The 15677-nt window shown below is 44.2% G+C and overlaps 1 protein-coding gene across 2 annotated transcripts in view; it reads left to right on the forward strand.

Moving 5' to 3' along the window:
- The window catches only part of LOC119972758 (protein disulfide-isomerase TMX3-like), a 161682-nt gene that overhangs the window by 18129 nt on the left and 127876 nt on the right, over positions 1-15677 (forward strand). For both annotated transcript variants that reach the window (XM_038810082.1, XM_038810084.1), the window contains one exon: positions 3695-3734. In XM_038810082.1, coding sequence (XP_038666010.1) covers positions 3695-3734 — 40 coding nt within the window. The remainder of the gene's footprint in view (positions 1-3694; positions 3735-15677) is intronic.

Below are 15677 nucleotides of genomic sequence, written 5' to 3' on the forward strand. Positions count from 1 at the left end.
GTCATGGTGCAGGGTTATTAATTCCACTGTAGTTAGCTCCTGTGACTGAAGAGCAAAGAACCAAGAGGCACTAGGACTGAATTGCAAGCTATGTGGAGCAAGAGGTCTGCTTAAGGTGAGGCATTGACTTCTCTGGGCATCATTCATGTAGGAATTACTTGCCTGGGGTTGTCATTACGATGGATGAAGCTTGAGTAGGCTTGCCGTGCCATGCATAGTTAGTTCATGGTGGTAAATGGACACTCCAGATCATTAAAACAATCCCATCTGTGATAACCTGCAGGTCTGCTCATTTTCTGGTGTCCGTGGTAAAGCCCTGCACGCAGGAGTCTAATGCCTGAGATTCCAGTCTGCTTGTGGGGAAATTCTAATCTAGCCACAGGGCAGGGCATGGGTGGTAGCTAATGTGAGTTGTGTTTTACACTCATCAAATTTAACTCTATTGAAATCAGGTGAGGTTAAAATTATCTTTGCATTAAAACGTGTAATTTATAAAGAGCACCTGAACCTTCCCTTTGTTCTCTTATTCTTCAATAGCACCCCTTGTAATCTGCTGCGGTAAAGTGATCCTAATGTGGTGACAATACCATATTAACCTATTTTCTGTATTCCAAAATAGAGTAACAGATACCTGAAGTGTTGCAACTCTGTTGGTTCAGGTGACATTGTAAACTGAGAGCAAACCTTAAGCTGGTCATTAAAGGGGAGAAAGCATTCAGTAGAATTTTTAATGCCTATTTTCTGTTTCCCCCCCCCGCCCTCAAAAGCACTGACTCCCTTTTGTGTAACATGATTCCACAGGTGCTGAATTCCCTCTGGTACCTCACCCGCATGGTCATTATTCATGTGTTCATGCCTTGATGGTGAGTTTCAGCAGGCCATTTGATTCGAGGGCATCATTGATAAGCCTAGTGCTACCCTTACATGACAATAATACGTATGTTTACCCATGGTTAGTGCTCGGGATCAGGAACCCAGCTTTACACTCCCTAACCCAGAAGGGCAGAGGGCATTTTCAATAACATCACCAACCCAGCTAAGCAGAGCTGTTAACATAGACAAGGATTGAATTGGAGGTTCCTAATCTCTTTGACTCACAAAATAAAATGATTGGGGAACACTAGATAATACTATCTGAATTTGTTATATTAGCATATCTGTCTTCAATGCTTAATATTTAATAAAATTAAACCTATTAAATTTGGTATCCTGTAATTTCAATGAAGTGCCTCTTGAATGTGCGTTGTTTTGATTCCTCTATTTGAAATAAAGATTTGTTCATATCGCAACTTTCATGCCCATAAAGGCATTCCAAATCACTTTGCATCCAATTAAGTACTTTTAAGTGTAGTTATTGTTTTACTGTCGAAAATGGATCAGCCATTTTGTTCCGCAAACAGCAATTTGTTAACGACCAGATAACCTTTCTTTTGGTTGTTGATTGCGGATAAATACTGGCTAGGACACGACTCCTCTACTCTTCATAGTGTGTTCAATTATGCCCACTTTAGGAGGCAGACCGGGCCTTGTTTCAATGCCTCATTTGAAAGACCGCAACTCCAACAATACAGCACAGTGGTATGCAGGTTTCATCTTTTTACTCCTATCCCTGGAATGTAACCTAAAGATGCTCTGATGTATGTTGGTGGTGAGGGAGGAAAGAGCATGGCCTTGGTGTGTCCTCCAATGGTCCATGCACTTGCACGAGTACTGCTGCTGAAGTAAACACCATTGCCATTTTAGTGCTTTCGTTCTTTCACCAATACTGAAGCTGTCCGTAGAGAATGTATTTTGTGTTGTACTTTTTAAAGAAAAATTGAAAATTGCGGATTGAGCTATTGTTTACTCAAAATATAGCCAAATACTTTAAATGAGAAAGGTTGTCCTATTTTCCAATGAATACAAAAAGCATTTGATAGTTTTGAAGGAACTTTTTATTTAGCTTCCAAATGTTATTGGTGTAAATGTTGGATGCTTCTTTTTAGTACTTTATATATCCACACGAGCCTGCTGCATGATCCTTTACCAGTGAAGATAACGGGTGGGATTCTCCGTCTAGTGCGGCGTTCCCCGGCCGGCAGCGGGATCCTCCATCCTGGCAGTCGACCAATGGGGCTTCCCATTGTGGGCGTCCCCACACCGTCGGGAAATCGGCGGGCGTGAGTTCACTACCAGCAAAGCGGAGAACCCAGCCCAATAAATATCATGTCTAGGGTTGCCAGACATCTGGGGCTGGATTCTCCGATTCTGGGCTATGTCCCCACGCCAGCGTGGGACCGGTGGTGTTTTACGTCAGAACAAATGGTGCAAAACGGCCACCAATTCCCAGTTTTGCTGGGGGCTAGCATGGAGCACCCGACTCTAGCTGCTGAATTGCGCCAGAGAATTGTCGTGTCCGTGGCTACGCATGCGGATGGCGGCGGCCTGCAGCGGCCGCGCCATGCTGCATGCCACCCCCCTACCCATGGATCAGCTCTCCCCGGACTGGTGCTGGACTGAGTCCATAGCCACCACGCCGAGTTCCCTACGGGTGAGACCACACGTGTCCCACGCCGTCGGGAACTCAACCGGTCAGGGGGCGAGCGTCGGGCAATGTCCCATCCCGTCATCTCCCCCCCCCCCCCCCCCCCCCCCCCCCCAATTTGGTCAGGAACACGGATTCCCCGGCCGGTCGCCGAACGGCAGTTTCAGCTTCGGCATCGGCACCGGAAAATCCAGCCACTGATTTTGTACTGTGCAGACTGATTTTTAAGCCAGTCTGGCCATTGTCAGCTACTGGATGGATGGCTTCATATCTGATATTTTAGTGCATGTATCCCAGTAAAACAATGGCCGTGACCTATGCACACTCCTGTACCTGTCAGCAGTAGCCTCAATGCTTTGAAGGTGCAGAAAACCACTTTTATCTTTTCCCATGCCCCGCCATCTCTCAAATGGCACTAAGTCTCAATGTGATGATGTCACCCCCACCACCTCTTGCATCGTAATGATGTCCAGTATTAGTGGCCCCTCGCACATGTACCCATGACATGGATGCTTCATGCAATTTGCCTGCTGTAATTGTGCATGCCATGTCATCATGTTTCCAGTTGTATGAGCTGAATGTTAAGTGTTTAGCTTGCATGAAATAATTGCTGGGTTTTTGTTAATCAGGTTCAATTTATTTGGGAAGGTACATATGTTTTGCAGTGGAGTGATCCACCTAAGCTCAATATAACAGTGGTGTATACACGTGAATTATCACTGGCCAACAGATACTGCCGGTTTAGCATTCCAGAATCTGCTCCGAAGTTAGTGAGCAAAAAATTTCCAAAGCTTATAGTTCCCATGGATGTTGATTGATTGAGTCCCAGGTCTTTTCACTTGTGAAAGATACTTATAGCGGAGTGGTGTCTGTTTTTAATTGCATTCAGGATGATCACAGCATGTACACCCAGTATAATATTACTTTGGGACAAACAAAGTTTTGCTGTCGCCATCATGGCTGTAGAAATAGTCCTGCTTAGTTTCCACTCTACCTTGAGGTTCTTGTGAATTCATGCGATTGACCACCATTACAACAGATGTGTTACAGTCAATAAGAAAACCTGGAATATCCATTAATTCCAAAAAGATGAATCGTGTAATATCTTGGATATAGCTGTATTGGAAACACAATTCTATATTTGTTGACAATGTGATAATTTTATTGCAGATTTAAGGACAGTAGAGAAGATGAAATTTGGTTAGTCGATGTAAGTATGCACTTTCTTTTCCACTTTTAGAATGTAAAAACAAAATGCAGCATGCTTAATGCCAATGTAATTTTAAGTGTACGTTTTCCAGTGCAGCTAGTACTTCCAGCTGCACCCTAAAATAACACCACAGTTGACAATGCTCTTTAGAGGATTAAAAGCAGCTTGTTTTTCAGTTGGATACTTGTGTTGTTTATACAGGACACTTCTTCATCTATTCACTGGTACTAGAATGCTTCCATCCTCTCACTTTTATGTGATTATTAAAGAAGGGTTAGATTGCTGACTGCACTGTCTGGAATGGCATGTGATCGGATTAGGCAGTGTCGTTTCAAAATGAGATGTACAAGCAGATATTTTTACTAAATTATTAGTGCACAATAAATGACCCTAGTACATTCACATCCCCGATACTGCTGCTGATCGTAATTTGGGGGGGGGGAAACCTGGATGTTGATGTATCTCAACATGCAGACCATGGGTGTACACACGGTTTAGGTAATTTTAATTTTGACGCCCATTATTCATCTTTTACCATATCAGAGTAACATAGTTTTTTTTTAAAAACATCATGATGTACACGAAATTTGGAAAAGTTACATCCTTCCCATTTGTATAAACTGAATAGTTAGCTGTCCAGAATTCGTTTATCAATTCTTACCCAAGTTAAAACATGTATTTTTAAAAAATCCGATATGACTTTTTCAAACGGAAATTCCATTCAGTCTACTGCTGAGAGAGCTATTTATGCAGAATTATACTCTTGGTGATTGATTGGCATCCTTCCATCTGTAAGAAATGATGGGAATGTAGCCTCAACGTGCGTGAGATCAGTTAAGATCATTTGCACATCTTTTTGATAGCTGAACAAGCCAGTTCTCGAAGTTAAAGTCTGCCACAAGTGCCATGCGAGAAATTGTCCTTTGCCAATGGTACGGAATGATCTCTGCAGGCGCCTTGTTTGCAGGGCTGGTGTCTCCTTTGGTGATTTTGTTACTCTTGCAGTTGTTGATAATGGGACAGTTCTTCCTTGAATAGGTTTTGGTATGCAAATAGCGTGTATTTTCATTAAGAACAATGCTGTATTGTACTGTACAACACTTATTAATTTTAATATGATTTGTGCAGAGCCAGGAGAGAGAAGTAATTTGACCAGTTACTAAGTAATTCACTACCTAAGGTACAGCTGTACTGCAAATGCTGATGGTTATTTTACTAGCGCTATTTCCAACGTAGCTCTGTGAAAAGTAACAACCAAGCGTAGGCTGTTATTTCCCAACAGACAATTTCAGATTACTTTTGGCCACTTTTCAGCAATTACTGTACAGGTTTAATCTCAGGTTATGACACCGTCACGATTTGAGTTTCATGAGTTGAATAAAGCAATGTTGAAACAGGCAATGATGTGCATATTTGAGGAGGAAAGCTTGCAGTTTTGTGGTTTATTTGTTAGGTTGCGTAACCATGCAGTTGGGGCTAGCTGTAACAAGGACTGCTTCACCTCAAAATTGACACGGTTAGTTCTGATTACTAAATTGGAGGGATCTTATTTGTGAATGAACAGGCAGATTTCAGATTTTCCATATTTAATGCATTTTTCCAGAATTGATGGTTAACAGTTTTCATACAAGGTAAAATTGCAAAGGTAAAACGACCCTGATGGGAGTTATGTACAGGCCCCCTGTATGTACAGGCAGTAGTCAGGATGTGGGGCAGAAAATAAATCAGGAGATAGAAAAGGCATGTAAAAAGGACAATATTACAATAATCATGGGGGACTTCAATGTGCAGGTGGACTGGGAAAATCAGGTTGGTCGCGGATCCCAAGAAAAGGAATTTGTGGAATGTCTAAGAGATGTTTTTTTTGGAGCAGCTTGTGACAGAGCCTACCAGGGAACAGGCAATTCTGGATTTGGTGATGTGTAATGAGGCAGACTTGATTAGGGAACTTAAGGTGAAGGAACCCTTAGAGAGCAGTGACCACAATATGATAGAATTTACCCGACAGTTTGAGAGGGAGAAGTTGCAATCAGACGTCACAGTATTACAATTAAATAAGAGTAACTACAATGAGGGAGGAGCTGGCCAGAGTTGATTGGAAAAGGAGCCTAGAAGGGAAGACAGTAGAACTGCAATGGAAGGAGTTTTTGGGGGTTATTTGGGAGGCATAATAGAAATTTATCCCAAGGAGGAGGAAACATGCTAAGGGGAGGAGAAGGTATCCGTGGCTGACGAGGGAAGTCAAGGACAGCATAAAAGCCAAAGAAAAAGCATACAAAATGGCGATGATTAGTGGGAAGCCAGAGGATTGGGAAGCCTTTAAAAGCGAGCAGAGGACAACAAAAAAAGCAATGGGGGGGGGGGGGAAGATGACGTATGAGTGCAAGCTAGCTAGTAATATAAAGGAAGATGGGAAGAGTTTTTTTTTCAATATATAAAAGGTAAGAGAGAGGCAAAAATAGACGACTGGAAAGTGTGGCTGGAGAAGTAATAATAGGAAACAAAGAAATGGCAGACGAACTGAATAGTTACTATGCATCAGCCTTCATGGTGGAAGACAGAGCTCCAGGAGAACTAGGGGGCAGAGGCGAGTGCAATGACCATTACTAACGAGAAGATTCTGGGGAAACTGAAAGGTCTGAAGGTGGTCACCTGGACTGGATGGACTATGCCCCAGGGTTCTAAAAGAGATAGTTCAGGATATTGTGGAGGCATTGGTGATGATCTTTCAGGAATCACTGGAGGCAGGAAGGGTCCCAGAGGTCTGGAAAGTGGCGAATGTAATCCCCTGTTTAAGAAGGGAGAGAGGCAGAAGACGGGAAATTATAGGCCGGTTAGCCTGACTTCGGTCATTGGCAAGATTTTAGAGTCCATTATTAAAGATGAGATCGCAGAGTACTTGGAAGTGCATGATAAAATAGATCTGAGTCAGCACAGCTTCGTCAAGGGGAGGCCATGTCTGACAAATCTGTTAGAGTTCTTTGAGGAAGTAACAAGGAAGTTAGACAAAGGAGAACCAGTGGATGTGATTTATTTAGATTTCCAGAAGACCTTTGACAAGGTGCCGCATAGAAGACTGTTAAATAAGTTAAGAGCCCATGGTGTTAAGGGTAGGATCCTGGCATGGATAGAGGATTGGCTGACTGGCAGAAGGCAGAGAGTGGGGATAAAGGTCTCTTTTTCAGGATGGCAGCCGGTGACTAGTGGTGTACCTCCGGGGTCGGTGCTGGGACCACAATTTTTCACAATATACATTAATGGTCTTGAGGAAGGAACTGAAGACACTGTTGCTAAGTTTGCAAATTATACAAAGATCTGTAGAGGGGCAGGTAGTATTGAGGAAGAAGGCGGGCTACAGAAGGACTTGGACAGGCTAGGAGAGTGGGCAAAGAAGTGGCAGATGGAATACAATGTGGATAAGTGTGAGGGTTATGCACTTTGGAAGGAGAAATGGAGGCATAGACTATTTTCTAAATGGGAAGATGCTTAGGAAATCAGAAGCACAAAGGGACTTTGGAGTCCTTGTTCACGATTCTCTTAAGGTTAATGTGCAGGTTCAGTCGGCAGTTAGGAAGGCAAATTCAATGTTAGCATTCATGTCGAGAGGGCTAGAATACAAGACCAGGGATGTACTTTTTTTTAAAAAATAATTTTTATTGAAAAATTTTGAATTTATACAACAACATCGAACCATAATAAAATACCAACAATAACAATAATGATAGCAATCATAAACATTCGCCCCTCCTCAATGAACAACACAACACATTAACAACAACTTAAATTAACACAATGTTAAGTTACATAACCGTAGAGAATGCACCATTGACACATTGGCCGCCCAATAGTACCCCAAAAGGTTGGGCAGCGCCAGCCTGTCTCTATCCCTCCCTCGCTCCAGGAAAACCCTCTTCACTCTCAGAGTCACATGTGCCCACACAAAGCTCAAAATACTGCTAGTCACTCTCCTAAAGAAGGCCCTGGGGATGAAGATGGGCAGGCACTGAAAGAGGAACAAGAACCTCGGAAGCACCGTCATTTTGCCGGACTGCACCCTCCACGCCAACGACAATGGCAGCATGTCCCACCTCTTGAACTCCTCCTCCATCTGATCCACAAGCCTGGTGAAATTATGCTTGTGAAGAGTCCCCCAGTCCCAGAAGAGCACTGCTCCAGCGCGGGGAAGAACCAGTTAAGGCCCCCCGGTCATCGTCTCCACCCCCCCAGCGCCGCAACGCGGGAAACCAGAGGAAAGCCCGCGCTTTCGCACTGCCCACCACACCCTTCTGACGCAGCTTCCAAATACCAGCCCCACTTCATACCCCCAACCCGATATAGAATACAACAGACCCCCCCATCCCTCCCCGCAAGATACAAAACTCAAACAATGCCCCACAACAAAAAACAGAACAACACCCCAATAAATGACCATATCAAAATTACAAAAGTACAGAAAAAGAGAACACAGCAACAGCAGAAACCAGCAGTAAAGTATTACAACCGACCCAGCAGCCCCCAACCCCTAGTTCAAGTCCAGTTTCTCCATCCGCACGAAGGCCCACGCCTCCTCCGGGGAATCAAAATAGTAATGCCGGTCCAAATAAATTACCCACAGGCGCGCAGGGTGCAACATTCCGAACTTTATCTTCTTCTTGTAGAGCACCTCTTTCGTCCGATTAAACCCAGACCGCCGCTTAGCCACCTCTGCACTCCAATCCTGGTAGATCCGTACTACCCCATTCTCCCAGTTGCTGCTCTTCACCTTCTTGGCCCAACGCAGCACGCGGGGGTTCATTCTCCTTAGGCCTCCTGGCCAGTACCCTGTGGGCTCCCTCCAGCTCCAGGGGCAGATGGAAAGATCCGGCCCCCACTAGCGAGTTCAGCATCGTAGCCACGTAGTTGTCAGATCCGACCCCTCCAGCCCCTCCGCAAGGCCCAAGATCGTCAGATTTTTCCGCCTCATGCGGTGATCAAGCTCCTCGAAGCGGTCCTGCCACTTCTTGTGGAGTGCCTCGTGCCCCTCCACCTTACTCACGAGGACCACGGCCTCCTCCTCTCGTTCAGTGGCCTGCGTCTGCAACGCCTTGATGGCAGCACCCTGGGTCGTCTGAATCTCCGAGAGCCTTTTGTTCGTTTCCTGCAGAGAGCTCAGTACCTCAGCCTTGAAATCTGCAAAACAGCGCAGGAGAGTAGCTTGCTGCTCCTGGGCCCACTGCTTCCACTCCTCTGGTGCTCCGCCGGCCGCCATCTTGGATTCCTTCCCCCGTTTTTTCTGGGGAGCTGCTGCCGTTTTTTCCCCCTTTCCACTCCGAGTTCGAGTCATGAAATGCGGAGAAAGTCGATCAGCACACCTTCTCCGTCGAAAAAATTTCGTTTTGGGCTCTAAAAAGAGCCGAAAAGGCCGTTTGAAACGGGAGCTCCCAAATGTGCGGCTTCCTACGTCATCGCCGCCACTGGAAGTCCCAGGGATGTACTTCTGAGGCTGTATAAGGCTCTGGTCAGACCCCATTTGGAGTATTGTGAGTGGTTTTGGGCCCCGTATCTAAAGAAGGATGTGCTGGCCTTGGAAAGGGTCCAGAGGAGGTTCACAAGAATGACCCCTGGAATGAAGAGCTTGTCGAATGAGGAACAGTTGAGGACTCTGGGTCTGTACTCGTTGGAGTTTAAAAGGATGAGGGGGGAATCTTATTGAAATAGATAAGATACTGCGTGGCCTGGATAGCGTGGATGTGGAGAGGATGTTTCCGCTTGTAGGAAAAACTAGAAGCAGAGGACACAATCTCAGACTAAAGGGATGATCCTTTAAAACAGAGATGAGGAGGAATTTCTTCAGCCAGAGGGTGGTGAATCTGTGGAACTCTTTGTCGTAGAATGCTGTGGAGGCCAAATCACTGAATGTCTGTAAGACAGAGATAGATAGGTTTTTGATCAAAAAGGGGATCAGGGGCTAGGGGGCGAAGGCAGGAGAATGGGGATGAGAAAAATATCAGCCATGATTGAATGGCGGAGCAGACTCGATGGGCCGAGGGGCCTAATTCTGCTCCTATGTCTTATGGTCTAAGGTGTGCTGTTGTAAGTGATAATGTCTGAGAAAGAGTTTTATAGATAAGATTGTGTTTTCTTCTGGATTTATTTAATGTTGTAATGCCAATGCATCAGTTCTCACATTCCTGGCATACATTTGATTGACTGGTGTGAACATTAGCAGTCTTTTAATGCCAACCCAATGTATAATTGTGTAGAATAGGGATTCCCAAAATATTTCACTTGTGTTTCATTCATAGCTTTCACTTCCTAAGAATCGTTAAGAAGATTTCATTTATGCAGTTAATATACTGCTGAAGACAGAAAGCAAAATAACCGCTTCCTTACATTGGATAATTGTGCATGTCACTGTTATTAAGGGCAAGAGAGAGAAACCAGAGAATTATAGACCAGTTAGCCTAATATCAGTTGCTGGGAAATTGCTAGAGCCTATAATTGTGATTGATGAGCCGAAGAATTTTGAGGTGTTCAGGGAGACCCAACATGGGATTTGTTACGGGTAAGTGATGCCTGGAGAGCCTGACTGAATTTTTTGATGAGGTGACAGAGTAATGGGCAGATTGCCTGGATGTTATTTATACAGACTCCGAGAAAGTATTTGATGAAGTCCCTCCTAAAAGACTGTTACCTAAAGTTGAAACTCATGAATTGAAAGCAATTTATTGGCCTGGTTAATAAAATGGCTGCAAGGGAGGAGACCGAGTAGGGGTAATGGACAATATTCCAATTGGCAGAACGTGAATTTGTGGTGTCCTACAAGGATTTATGTTGGAACCTCAATTATTCACTCTATTCATTATAGGATTAGGTGGTAGGGTGGAAAGGATTAAAAGCCACATATCCAGATTTGCTAATGTATTATAAGCAGCACAGATGGTATCATAAAATTGCAAAAAGAAATTAATAGATTAAGTGAATGGGCAAAACTATGGCAAATTGATTTCACTGGGGAGGTGGTGACTTTGTGGTAATGTCACTGGACTAGTAATCCAGAGATACGAGTTTTTTTTCTTTCACAGGATGCAAGTGTCACTGGCAACACCAGCATTTGTTGCCCTTTCTGAAATGCCCTGAAACCGAGTAACTTGCTCGGTCATTTCAGAGGGTAATTGAGAGTCAATCACACTGCTGTAGGTCTGTAAGCCACTCTGGGTGAGGATAGCAGATTTCCTTACCTGAAGGACATTAGTGAATCAGATGGATTTTTACGACAGTCGATGATGGTTGTTGTGGTCACCATTTCTAAGTCTGGCTTTATATTCTAGATTTGAATGCTCTGGGGGCATGGGTTTAAATCTCACCATGGCAGCACATGGAACTTAAATATAGCTACCTGGTTTACTGATGATCTTTAGGGTTGAAAATCTACCTGGTCTGGCCATATTTGACTCCAGATCGAGAGCGGTGTGGCTGATCGTTAACTGACCATTAAAATAGCCAAGTAAAGAGGGACTCAAAGCCCCCGAAGACTGAGTGGTGGCTTGCGGACATGTCGAGTTTCCTGGGTATGGAAAAAATTAAGTTTGCCTTGAGGGGATCTGCAGGGGTTCGCCCGGAGGTGGCAACCATTTATTGACTTCTTTGCGGGAGAGTGAGCGTCGGCAGGGGGGGTGGGGGGGAGGGGGGGTGGGGGGGGGGGGGGGGGAGGGGAGGGGGGGGGAGGGGAGGGGAGGGGAGGGAGGGGGAGGAGGGGGGGAGAAGGGTAGAGTAGGAGGGAAAATATGGCGGGTAGTACCGGTGGGAGAGGAGCGGGCTTGTGCAATATGTTACGATGGAAGTATTGAAAGTACGTGGATGTTTGCACATTTTTGCCTTTTTTGCTTTCTTTCTGATGATGTCTGTAACTGTTTATAAAGCCAAAAACTACCTCAATAAAATTGTTTATTTTAAAAAAAAAAATAGCCAAGTAAGCCACTAAATTCAAGGGCAGTTAGGAATGGGCAACAAACACTGGCCTTACCAAAAACAATCAAATCCCATCAAAGAATAAAAGAATGAGGTAACACACTTAACATAAATTGGATAGAATAGTAAGAATCCAGAAGCAGTGCCAGTCCAAAGAGACTTGAGAGTCCAGGTTCACAGATCATTAAAGTGTCATAATCAAGTACAAAAAAATAATCAAAAAAACTAATAGAAGGTTGGCCTTCATAAATAGAGGACTAGAATACAATGCCTCAACTATGCAAAGTATTAGTTAGACCACAACTGGAGTACGTGAGCAGTTCTGGGAACCTCACCGTAAAAGATGAATAGGCCTTGGAGGGAGTACAGCATAGATTCAAGTGATGTCTGGATTTCTAATTTCACTCCTCGAAAGATCGAGATCCAGTTTTTAAAAATAGGTTCCTTATGCCAAGAGCACCTAACCAGCAGAAATAGTTTCTGTCTACCCTACTCTTTCTCAGACATTATCACTTACAACAGCACACCTTAGACCATAAGACCATAAGGCATAGGAGAAGAATTAGGCCACTTGGCCCATCGAGTCTGCTCTGCCATTCAATCATGGCTGATATTTTTCTCATCCCCATTCTCCTGCCTTCTCCCCATAACGCCTGACTCAAGTGATATCTGGATTCCAAAAGTTAAGCAACAAGTAGAGATTAAACAAAATAAGCTTGTATTTCCGAGAATTTAAAGGCTAAGCAGTGATTTAATCGAAGTTTTCAAGATATTAAGAGACACTGATTAGGGTAGGCAGAAACTATTTCTGCTGGTTGGGTGCTCTTGGCGTAAGGAACCTGTTTTTAAAAACTGGATCTAGATCTTTCGAGGAGTGAAATTAGAAATATTTCTGTACGCAAATGCTGGTAAAAGTTGAAAAACTCTTCTGCAAATGGCAATTGATGCTGCATCATTTGCCAGTTTTAACACTGAGAATGATGGCCCACTGCTGTTCCTGTGCTCCTTCGGAATAGCATTGTACAACCCAACAGGTTTTTCCTACGCTCTATCCTACTGAATAAAAGTTAACATAACAGAACCCTTCATGGCTCACTTTTATCTCCGTAGACTGCTGGTGCAAACTGGGTAGAATCTTGTTTGATTTTGGAGAGTTTCAGTTTCATCGGTCTCTCCATTGATGAATCTTCTGTGCTTATTTATGATGTAAATAAATAGAAAAACACAGCTGGTGCAGATACATTCGAGCAAAGTGAACAAGTATTTATTTGGGACAATTTGGGAATGCCCTTTAAGTTAAAAGCCAGAACTGCTCAAGAGGCATGATTTGAAGATTCTCTGAAAATATAGTCATCGGCAATGTTGATCAAATACTCACGGTAATTTTGGCGACTAAGACAAAACACGGGAATTAATTTGCCACCTCCTGGGAAATAGTTACTGAATACCTTGTGAAGTTGGGGTGACTGTTTCACTTCTAGTTAAAAAAATATTTTTCAAAAACTTCTAGAGGTGAACAAAACATCAATCGTTATCGATCGGCAGCTAGTTCTCAGTCGACTACACCTTTTCTGTCCACTCGGTGCAGACGTGGTGTGTGCTTTCTCAATATGTGCAGAGCCCACCTATGTGGCGCCTGCTTTCTCCATTAAACAGATGAAAGTAAATTTTATATGATGATACAATAGAAACTTTAAATGATGGTGGAATAGAAACTAAATTAGATACTTACTGTTTTGTCCAGGCTGATGAAGTGTAACTCCCACCTACTTCTGTTGACTGCAAAAGCCTTGTGCAATACAAGTAACCTTTACTGCATTAATGTAAGATTTTTCCTTGGGTCTTAACCAGTTCCTCGTGACTTAAGATCTACAGGACAAAGCTGTCATCACTTAATTGTATTCATTTAAAAAATAAAAAACATCATGGATCCATAGACTAAGTGCAAACTGACTATCACACAACATAAAAAACTGTTGCTATTTAAGGTACAGAATCAGATGCCATGGTTTTAAAAATTCATTCACGGGATGTGGGCATTGCTGGCTAGGCTAGCAATTATTGCCGAACCCCAGATGCCCTTGAGAAGGTGGTGGTAAAATGCTTTCTAGAACCTCTGCAGCCCTTGTGGTACGCCCATAGTGCTGTTAGGGAGAGAATGCCAGTATTTTGACCCAACCATAATGAAGGAGTTGTGATATATTTCCAAGTCAGGATGGTGAGTAACTTGGAGGGGAACTTCCAGTGGAGGTGTTCCCGGTTATCTGCTGCCTTTGCCCTTCTAGAAGGTAGTGGTCGTGGGTTTGGAGCATAGTGTTCCAGAAACCTTGTATCTTGTAGATGGTACAGACGGCTGTTACTGCGTCAGTACCTGAGGGGTCGCAAATGGTACTGAACATTGTACAGTCATCAGTGAACATCTCCACTTCTGATGGAACAAAGGTTTTTGATGAAGCAGCTGAAGATGGTTGGGCCTCAGACAGGATTTGTAATCCAAAGGCCTGGATTAATGATCTGGAGGACAAGAGTTTAATCCCTGTCATGCATTTGGAGAATTCAAATTCAATTTAAAATTCAAAGTTCTGGAACCGTTGACCACTAAAGTGCCAGACTGTTGTAAAAACCCACCTGCTTTATTAATGCCTTTTGGGAGAGGAATTGAATAATAGTATGCTTGGTGCATTTTTCTTCTTTTTAACCACAGAGAGGCAGTATTCGGCCTATATTGTGAAACATGTTTGAATGTTCCTGTGGGGGAGTAGATAAATCATAATCATAATCATCGCTTATTGTCACAAGTGGGCTTCAATGAAGTTACTGTGAAAACCCCTAGTCGCCACATTGCGGCGCCTGTTCGGGGAGGCCGGTACGGGAATTGAACCCGCGCTGCTGGCATTGTTCTGCATTGCAGGCCAGCTATTTAGCCCACTGTGCCAAACCAGCCCCAGATAGATCATGTTAGGATAACTGTTGAAAAAGTAGATGTAAAGTCACTGAAGGCTGGGGACCCCTGTTCACAGTCCAATGTGATAAATGTCAATGTTGAGAACAACATTGGGCCTTGAGGCAAGTAGCTACTCCACGGCAAAAATTATTTGGAAAACATCTGTAATTTTAGTGCATAACGAAAATATTATAGTTCTTGCGCTGAAAAAATAGGTTAAATTCATTGACCTTGTCAGGTATGTAAGATAACTAACCTAGTAAAACCTGGAAGCACTGGTTAAAAGCGTGATTAAGTGATTTAGAATCGCTCAAACATGCGATACGTCATCCTGAGTTCTTCGTTTTTTGGTAAAATTTACCAATGACAAACATCAAAAATATATGAAGCAAAACTTGTCCATGCCACAACCCCATCATCTCCATAGTGTTGGGAAGGAGTACATGGTTTTGAAGCTTTTTTAAAAAAAAGACAGACAGGAGAGATTGAAGCACAAAAGGACACGGAGCCCTCCAAGCTCATTATTCCAGTGAGACAATGTAAGCAGGCTGAAGACGTCCGAGGCAAGTTTCAGAATCTGAGGATAAGCAAAGATATAGGGCGAAATTCTCCGCCCCCCACGACGGGTGGGAGAATAGCGGGAGGGCCTTCCCGACATTTTTGCCGCCCTCCCGCTATTCCCCCCCCCCCCCCCCCCCCACGCCCGACTCCCGATACGAATCGCTGCCGCCGTTTTTTTACGGCCGGCAGCGATTCTCAGCTGTTAGATGGGCCGAAGTCCCAGCCCTTTCCGCCGTTTTTACGAACGGCAAACACACCTGGTCTTGCCGTTCGTAAAAACGGCGTCACAAACTCGCTATTAATAACCATGGCACCGATTGGCACGGCCGTACCACGGCCGTGCCAAGGGTGCCATGGGCCCGCGATCGGTGGGCACCGATCGCGGGCAGCGGGCCCGATGCCCGCGCACTACTTGTCCTTCCGCCGCCCCGCAGTATCCATTCGCGGGGCGGCTGAGGGGCAACCCGGCCCGCGCATGCGCGGGTTCG

The sequence above is a fragment of the Scyliorhinus canicula genome, chromosome 10 (genome assembly GCF_902713615.1).
Source record: "Scyliorhinus canicula chromosome 10, sScyCan1.1, whole genome shotgun sequence".
NCBI lineage: Eukaryota > Metazoa > Chordata > Chondrichthyes > Carcharhiniformes > Scyliorhinidae > Scyliorhinus > Scyliorhinus canicula.